Source organism: Vipera berus (assembly GCF_964194415.1).
Source record: "Vipera berus genome assembly, chromosome: 4".
NCBI classification, from domain to species: domain Eukaryota; kingdom Metazoa; phylum Chordata; class Lepidosauria; order Squamata; family Viperidae; genus Vipera; species Vipera berus.
The window spans coordinates 27,066,709-27,076,137 of NC_138206.1; the positions used below are offsets into that span (position 1 = coordinate 27,066,709).

Consider the following 9,429-nt stretch of genomic DNA (forward strand, 5'->3'; position numbering starts at 1 on the left):
GAGTTCTCCATCTATCCCCTCATCCAAATCATTGATGAAGTTGTTGAAGAGCATATATTTTATATTTCATTCAGAAAACATAATTGGTATTGGCTGATAATGACAAATAGATACAATCTGTACCTTGCTGTCTCTTTTATCCTGAGTACTATATATATCAAAGTAGCATTGGATATAGGACAGATGTTTTTAGACAGAACATGTACTGTGTTCTCTATATCATATATGAACATAGAAATTGCATACAGAAAATATTCACTCTTATAGTTTACCACTACTTATTAATTTTATCCAAATTCCATGAGCCCATCTCCCTACTTTCTCAAAAGCTTTTATCTCCAGGGAAAGCGCTAAGGGGATACTCAGCTTCTCCTACCTGTGGCTCTCTGTAGAAGTTTTGATCATGTGACCATGGTGGTGCTGCAATGGCCATAAGTTTAGGCACAAATCAAAAATCCATTTTAGTACTGTCGTAATTTTGACAGCAAGGTGAATTAGTGAACTCCAAGCAGGATAACAGCAACTGCTCATTGCAAGCCCAACAAAAGCAACCACAACTCCCCAGACTCCAGGCATTGGGAAGGCAATCTGGCTTCAATAGGTTCAAGGCACAACAAAGACATGGTTTCAAGGCATGACAAATGCAACTTGACTTCAATGGGTACAATGCATGACAATTGCATCTTGACTTCAATGAGTGTAGGGCACAACAATGCCAATTTGACTTCAGTGAGTACAAGACACGATGACAGCAACACAGTCTCAATGACTTCAAGGCAATATCATGCAACTGTTATCACTTAGTGATGCAATCCTGGCAGTCTGTTATCGATGTAACCTTAAGACTGTACAACTTGTTAACCAAGGACCTTAACATGGAAAGAGGCAGGAATTCCAGACAAACAGCTGAGAGCTGTGAGCAGGTGAGCATTGTGGGCAGTTGCTATGGAGGATGAGGAAGTGCCACAGGCAGATACTATGGAGTGCTGGTGGGTGTATGGGCAAAACCACAAAGGGCCCAGGATTGAATTGCAATCTCCTGCCTTCCCTGTTAATTATACTTGTGAGAAGCTGGCAGGGCAGGTGACCAATGGCAATTATGTGACTGCAGAATGCTGCAGCCATCATAATTGCAAGCCAATTGCCAAGGCCCCGAATCATTATATGATTGTGGAGACACTGTGAGGGCCACAACTTTGCGGACAGTTGCAAGTCCCCCTTGTTCAACACCTTAACTTTGAACTATCATTGAATGAATGCTTGCAATTGTTTTTCTGTTTCAGCCCCTATTTTGAGAATACCATCCCACTTGAGATTAGACTGGCACTCTCACTGTTGGTCTTCTAAAAACTTTTAATTCCAGGGAGGTCTTTGGGAAATGAACAGCAACCAGTACACTTACTGTTTTGTGGCTGCTTATGCTCTTATTTGTCTTTATGTCTTTATTCTTTTATTGTGAGTCATTTTTACTGAATATTGCAGAATAATCACAAGAACTAATAATAATTTATTATACCCGCATGCCATCTGACTTGATCCCTTTTAAATTATTAAAGTATTCACATTACTATATTAAATCAAACTGCCAGCCCGTGGGACAGTTGCATCATTCAGAGGCCGTGCTCACCCCAGTTCTGGCGATGAAAAAAAAGTTGCGATACGTCGCCGCACGTCATGTGACCTGGCAAGTTTGACACCTGTGGTCTAGATCTTAAATAAAATAGGGAAAAACATAATAAATGTCCTCTCACTACTTCCAGTACTATCACGTTGTTAGCCAGCCCTATAAAACATTTTATTTTTATTAATCAAATTTATATTCTGAGATCTCCAGTCAATGTAGATAACATTGTATTTAGTAGTCTCATCTTAGGATCATAAGAAACTTACTTAATAGGTTTCTTTTGACCATTAGTATCCAACTTTTCATTGCAGTGTCATTGCAAATATCTTTACCAACATTCTTTCATTGTTTATAAAAATATTAGATTTAGAGTAATCTAAAAGCTACTACGATGTGGATAGCAATTCAGAAATCTTAGGTATTTGTATCAAACTGTGATATCCAAAGTTTCAATTGGCTATTCCAGTTTCAGACAATACAACGATCTCAAACAGTTTGATGCCTCCCAAATAGATCCCGGACTTCACTTATGACATTTAAAAGCTCTTGAAAACCTGGATTTTTAAAAAGAATATTTGGACTTTGAGATGTAATACTGCACTATACCTGGGACATAAATTACTCACCCCAAACTGTTAAGCAGCAGTTTTTAACCAAACCTACAGCTTATGGATAAAATGCAAGAAAACGTTCTTGACAACAATATGAAGGTGGTCTTGACAATCGCCCTTTCCCAAAGCTTCCCATACAGCAGGGGTCTTCAAACTTGGCCCTTTTATGATTTGTGGACTTCAACTCCCAGAATTCCTCAGCCAGCGTGCCTGGCTGAGGAATTCTGGGAGTTGAAGTCCACAAGTCATAAAAGGACCAAGTTTGAAGATCCCTGCCATACAGTAATGCGGGAGCGCCTGACGTGCCTAGCGCAGTCAATCAAGTCACCAACGCGACAACCAGACGCGCTCCTATTCCCCCGCGAACTTTTGAGTTTGCGCCGCCCCCCCCCCCGGTTTCCGGCGAAGAGAAGCGGAGGTGACGTACGCCCACTCTCGCGCCTGCGTACTAGCTGGCGAGCTGTCACGGCTCGCGTCTTGAGTTTTGCCGTTGCTGTGGCAGCCGTGGCCTTTGCGGCCTGGCTGCGAAAGGTTCGGCCAGGACGGAGGCTCCCGGAAATACCAGCGGCAGCTCTGCCGCTTTCTCCTCTTCCTCCCCTTCTCCCTCCCCGCCGCAGTCGCTCACTTTGCTGGTGATGCAGCCCTGCGGCGGGGACGGAGAGGCGGTGGGCGCCATGCTGCAGCCTCAGGTGGTGCAGCCCGCCCAGGCTGTCGCCAAGGCGCCCTCCGCCCAAGGCGGCCTCATGCTCTTCTACGAGCTGGGGCCTGCGGGCGACGCCGAAGGGGATAGCGAAGCCGGCGCCGGGGCGACGGGCGCGGACGGGGCGTGTAGTCCTGCCGGCGGCCTGGAGGACCTGGACGACGAGGAGGAGAGCGGCGCCCAGTCGGGAGGCGGCGGCGGGTGCAAAAGCTGCACGTACGAGGGTTGCAACGAGACCACCACCCAAGTGGCCAAGCAGCGCAAACCTTGGATGTGCAAGAGGCACCGGAACAAGATGTACAAGGATAAGTACAAGCGGAAGAAGAGCGACCAGGCCCTCGGAGGAGGAGGAGGAGGCGGCGCAGGGGGCGGCGGCGGCGGCAACGTCCCCTGCTCGGCTACCGCTGTGGTGGCGTCGGCGGCGGCGGCGGCGTCTGGAGCTGCGCTTTCGGGGAGCGGTGGGCGCATTGAGGTAAGGGGAAGGAGCGGTCATAGCGACGGGCCGCATTCTTCTTACGGTACTTGAGTTTAGTTTAAACTACATCGAGTTGGCAGGGCAATAAGAGTAGCTTGCCGGGTTAGACCCAAGTGATCCAGTCTGGTTCGTTCGGTAAAGGATAGCTCCGTATTTGGAGGCATGATTTCGGAAAGCAGTTTACAGCAAGAACAATTCATTCTTTCGTATCTCTCTACTTGTCTTGCCCACGCAACACTGTAGTGACAGACCAAAGTTCCTTGAAGGAAATCCTCTAGTCCAGGGGTAGGCAAGCTCGGCTCTTTTATGACTCATGGACTTCAACTCCCAGAATTCCTGAGTCAGCATAGCTGACTCAGGAATTCTGGGAGTTGAAGTCCATGAGTCATAAAAGAGCCGAGGTTGCCTACCCCTGCTCTAGTCCATGAGTCATAAAAGAGCCGAGGTCGCCTACCCCATACGCTTTTCTAAATGGCAGCCTGTAGGCCAGGGGTCTTCAAACTTGGCCCTTTTATGACTTGTGGACTTCAACTCCCAGAATTCCTCGGCCAGGCACGCTGGCTGAGGAATTCTGGTAGTTGAAGTCCACAAGTCATAAAAGGGCCAAGTTTGAAGACCCCTGCTGTAGGCTGTTGTTACAGTATCATTTACTTCTTTACTATCTGAGTCCAAACTAGTCCACTAGGTTTATTAATTGTGTTGTTGATGCTGCTATCTGGGTACATAATGCAAATCCACTTTGGTTCCGCTGGTGCCATAGCCTAGAATAGGTTTCAACAACATGGCTGCTTTAATTATTCTATCCAAAACTCACATAACTTTTTCTGGTATTTATTTGTAACCAGGCTTACTAATATGTTATTATTAATTTGTTAAATGTATTGCTGCCCATTTTGCAGTGGGGCTACTCTGGGCATCTTGCAACTGATTATTCTGTTTCCTGTGATGAAACATGTAGTACTCATCTGAATGAACAAGGAAACCTGTACTTTCTGATTGCTTTCAAATAATAATAATAATATAAATAATAATAATAATAATAATAATAATAATAATAATAATAATAATAATAATAATAATAATAATAATAATAATAATAATAATAGTAGGAAGGTACCTTGGAGGTCATCTAGTCCAAACTCCTGCTCAGGCAGGAAACTCTATACTATTTCAGACAAATGGCTTTCCAGTCTCTTCTTAAAAACTTCCAGTGTTCGAGCATTCAGAGCTTCTGGAGGCAGGTTGTTCCACTGCCTCCACTGATTAATTGTTCTAACTGTCAGGAAATTTCTCCTTAGTTCTAGGTTGCTTCTCTCTCTGATTAGTTTCCATCCATTGCTTCTTGTCCTGCCTTTGGGCGCTTTGGAAGTTTGGAGAATAGCTTGACTCCCTCTTCCTTGTGGCAACCCCTGAGATATTGGAAGACTGCTGTCATATTACCTAGAGTCCTTCTCTTCATTAAACTAGACATACCCAATTCCAGCAACTGTTATTTATATGTTTTAGCCTGCAGTCCTCTAATCATCTTTGTTGCTCTTCTCTGTACTCTTTCTAGAGTCTCAACATCTTTTTTACATTGTGGTGACCAAAACTGGATGCTGTATTCCAAATGTTTATTGTTAAATGAAGCTGCTGGCTGATTTTTGAACACTTGGTGAAACTTTCATCAACCTGTGAAGTTATAGGCCAGGGATATCAATATACAAATTTTTTAAAACAAATTTCTATCAAGTTTCTTAATGGATTATGTCTAGGTCAGTGCAATTACAACCTCACTGCTAGAACAGAAGTTATTTACAAAAATAATTTGGTGGGATTCTTACTTTTAAAATGTTTCTAATATCTCAAATATTTCTGACTTTAAAATTAAAATAGATTTCACATGATTAAAGTATGAGAGAAATATCTTCTGTGGAAAGTAGACTTGGAATTCTTTGATACTTATCTTTACTAGAGATTTAACAATTAGTTTCTAATATTTATTTTAAAAGTCTGAAATTTAGTCTGTAACTAAAGTTACACCATATACCCACTATTCTGTGTTAAGTACATTACTTGCTTGATAAAGAAAACTTACAGATTTATCATTAGGCTCTATTTTCAAAATATGTTTTACTATTGAGAGAAATGAAATACTGTAGTCAAATAATATGTGGTTCACTTATAGACTACCTCTAAAGTAATGTAGATATTTTTCTGATGGAACAAATAGAATTTACTTTTCCTCTTTTTTGTGTTTGTGTACATGCTAAGGATTGCACTGAAACGTCCGTTTCTGTATCAAAGCAAAGAACAGGTAATATTGGAGATCGGCCTGCAAAACCTACACTTTTGGAACAGGTGCTAAATCAGAAAAGGCTGGTAAGTGCTATGATTAATTTCTGAAAAGCTGCTTTATGAGATGAGTATACTAGTAAAATGGGATAAAACTGTTCTGCAACATTTCTTTCATAAGAGCTTTTTAAAAAGACATGTATTTGTGATATGTTGTTAGCCCAACATTGAGAAACACTGAGTTTCAGGAGGTTGTTGCACTGTAACTTTTAGCCTTCCTTCTACTTACTGTTGACTAGGCAGGTTGTTGCTGGTGAAAGTTACAGGTTTCCAGACATTGCTGAATTATATATTCTTAACTACTGCCAGTCAGTAAAAAAGCCAATATGTTCTGGAAGTGTTCTGTTCAAATTGGCAAAGGTGAAACTTCTAGCGGGGCAGATAACAGCATCTGAGGTGCTTCTTGCCATTTACAAACTTGAATGACTCAGTCATCTCCTAATCAGATGACTCTTTTTTTCTGCAGTAGCAATGCATGACTTGTGATTGTTGCCCATTTATTTTTATAGTCCTCTCAGTTGGTACAATGGAGTTAGGAAGGATCTTGCTTTTCTCCCCCTCTCTCCCACCAAACAAAAACAAGGACATTGGTGTGAACAGGATTTGCACCAGTGAAAATCTGGCTTGGGAAGTTTATTCCTAATCTGTTTCTGCCATTCTGTAACCCCTCCCCCAGCATGGAAATGGAAGAAGATGGAAATTGGAATGGCAGTAGAGATTATGCTTCTAAAGAGGCCCCAAGAGTTTTTGTGGGTCTTAAGTTACTGTTTCCACCTTGGAAGAGATAAGGAATAGTTAACTCTTGAATAGAATTCTGCAAAGTAAAGCTACTGCAGATCAAAGTGTGTCCCGGGAGCCCTTAAATCTGTAACTATATGGGATCTAATATATAAAGGCAAAAAAATTAAAATGAGAAATCTAAATTAACAGGTAAAGTATTTATTTATTTAATTGGTCTGTCCCACTGAATACAATATGTCTAATGTGGCTATGTGGCGACTCTGCATGTACAGTATTTTATGCCGTTTCAGGATTAGAATGGGGAGACTTACATTTTTGTTTCTATGTAGTCACTTCTGAGAAGTCCTGAAGTTGTACAATTTCTGCAAAAACGACAACAACTACTAAGTCAACAAGCATTGGAACAAAGACAACAACAGTTTTCAGGAACACCAATGTAACAGCAAATTTCATAGCAGAAGTAAATACTATTATAATGGAGTCTACTGAATTTCTGTAACTGTTGTAGTTAATTTCATTTTCTGTATTGCCCTTTTGTTTTTTTCCCTTTGGTTTTATTTGAAATTGATGTTTTAAATTGTTTTTATGAGCTTTGTGCAGCTTCTCCCCTCAATTACAAACTTCCATTGATTCGTTTTGGAAGTTATATTGATGTTTTTGAGAAAGATAAACTGACAAACAAGCTGCTTTTTATTTTATGCAAATTAACCTTGCATAAAGTTATTATTTTATGACATTCATTGAAGAAAACAATAGTTACTTTCTATGGAAGTTTTAAACATGAACTTTGAGCCACTCCAGTAACTTCTTGTTCAGGAAGCCACATCTGAGTTTATTTTACTAACTGGGGGACTGTAGCACCATTTGGCTCACAGTCCCATTACTCTGGTTAGATTTGTCTGCCAGGCAATGTAATTGATAATTTTATATTACATTATAAATAATGTGTTCCAGGTTTGTATTAATGTTATGTACATTTTGTACACATGGTTGAATATTTAGTGTATTTCAGTATATTACTGCCAGGATTCATTGAGGCATTTATTTATATTTATTTATATTATTGTTGCATTTTAATGACTTATTTGTACTAAGGAACATCCATAGTTTATATAAGACTATTTTAAAACATCATTTTGTATATTTGTAATTTTTGAACTCTTTCTGAACATGCAGTTTTTTTAAAAAACTTTTTGTAAAATGTCATTTAAGTTAATTTTTTTACATCAGACTTTTTAAAGATTTTGTAATTGTACAAATTACATTGACTCCAGTGTTAAGTCAAGATCAATAAAATGAACCAATCCAAGGACTCAGTGATTATATGGTTCTATTTTAATTATAAGTTTGAATCCAAGCCATCGTGTATAATTGATTATTTATTTATTTATTTATTTGACTTATATATCGCCCTATTCCCATAGGACTCAGGGCGGTTTACAGGGCAATTAAAACCATACAATACAAAAGTTAAAATAAATTTAAAACAATTAATTAAATTTAAGCCCAAAAGTTAAAACTTTAAAACCCAATTAAAAACCCCTCAGTCTAGGCCAGACAGCTCAAAAGAGCCAAGTTTTTAGGTCCTGGCGAAATGAACGGACGTCGGGGGCAGTCCTAAGTTCCATAGGAAGTTGGTTCCAAAGGGCAGGCGCACCCACAGAGAAGGCCTTCTACATTATCATATCCCCGTTACTATTTCTCAGCAAAGAACTTAGCTGAGTGGGTTTGGGCCAGTCAGTCTCTCTCAGCCCAACTCACTTCACAATGTTGCTGTTGTGGGGAAAATAGAAGGAAAGAGATATTATATACGTTCTCTGCCTTATAAAAATAAAGGCAAGATTTAAAATAATCTTAAACTCTGTCAAGAAACAGACTTAAAAGTGGATTTTTTATTTCTGTTTTACATTAAGTGTCAACCATTGGTTATTTTTTTTCAATACTGTCTGAAATAATAGTCACAATCCAGTTGCTGGTTATATTCAGTATTCTATTTCACTGTCCATTTCTGTAAACATTACATGATATGATCCATAATGGAGTATATTTTGATGTAGCAAAGCCTAGAGTGAGACAAGCTGCTCTTACACTACTAGCTTACCACCTTTATTGAGAACGCCTAGCTGCAATGTAGTTGAAATTATTAAGAAACTACCAAGCCAATACAGGTAGTCCTTGACGTATGACTGTAATGGAATCTACCCATCAGAGCTGTAAGTTATAATGGCCATAAAATAGATCACCCACTTGATCAACACAATTTAACCTTTTCTCAGTGATTCTTAGGTGAACACCATGATTGTAAAGTGACCACTGCAGTCAATAAACAAACCAATGGTTCTCGGGAGTAAATGCTGGTTTTCAGCAAAACCATTGTAAGATGTGATCATGTGACCTTGTGATGCTACAAATGTCTATAAATGGGTTGATTCCCAAGTGCCTGACATGGAGTCATGTCACCCTGGGAGGCAGGCAGCTATTGGAACTTTGGAATCTAGTAATAAGTACCCTGATAGATCTGTCATATCACTGAGCAGTTGCTAAGTGACCAGTTGTAAGCCAAGGACTACCTGTAAGCTTCAAGAAAGGAGCTTCCAGGAAGCCAATATACAAGGGGAAATGAAACTTTCATACTCCTATTAACTCAAACACTGTACTTGAGATAAATGAAAAAGGGACCAGGTCACCTTAAAGAGCTACTGGGCAACTATCAGCAGATGCAATAAGGATAGAGGAATACTGATGCTTCATTGCCTTATCTTCATGAGGGCGTCTCAAGTATTTACCCCATGTTCAGTCAGACTGGGTTTGTCTTCCTCCAATGTGCTCTAGGCTTCTATTTAATTTTTGTGCACTCATCTTCCCTACAAGGTGATTCTAGGCGGTAAAACAAGATTAAAATATGAAAAACTGAAATTAAGCCAAGAGATGGTTGGGATGGGGA

General features: G+C 40.1%; 1 protein-coding gene across 1 annotated transcript; it reads left to right on the forward strand.

Moving 5' to 3' along the window:
• Positions 1-2,643: 2,643 nt before the first annotated feature.
• On the forward strand, positions 2,644-7,794 carry RFXAP (regulatory factor X associated protein). The gene is made up of 3 exons (XM_081327276.1): positions 2,644-3,407; positions 5,664-5,771; positions 6,815-7,794. Exons 1-3 carry the CDS (start codon positions 2,871-2,873, stop codon positions 6,923-6,925), a joined length of 756 nt encoding a protein of 251 aa, XP_081183402.1. The 5' UTR covers positions 2,644-2,870; the 3' UTR covers positions 6,926-7,794.
• The last annotated feature ends 1,635 nt before the right edge of the window (positions 7,795-9,429 follow it).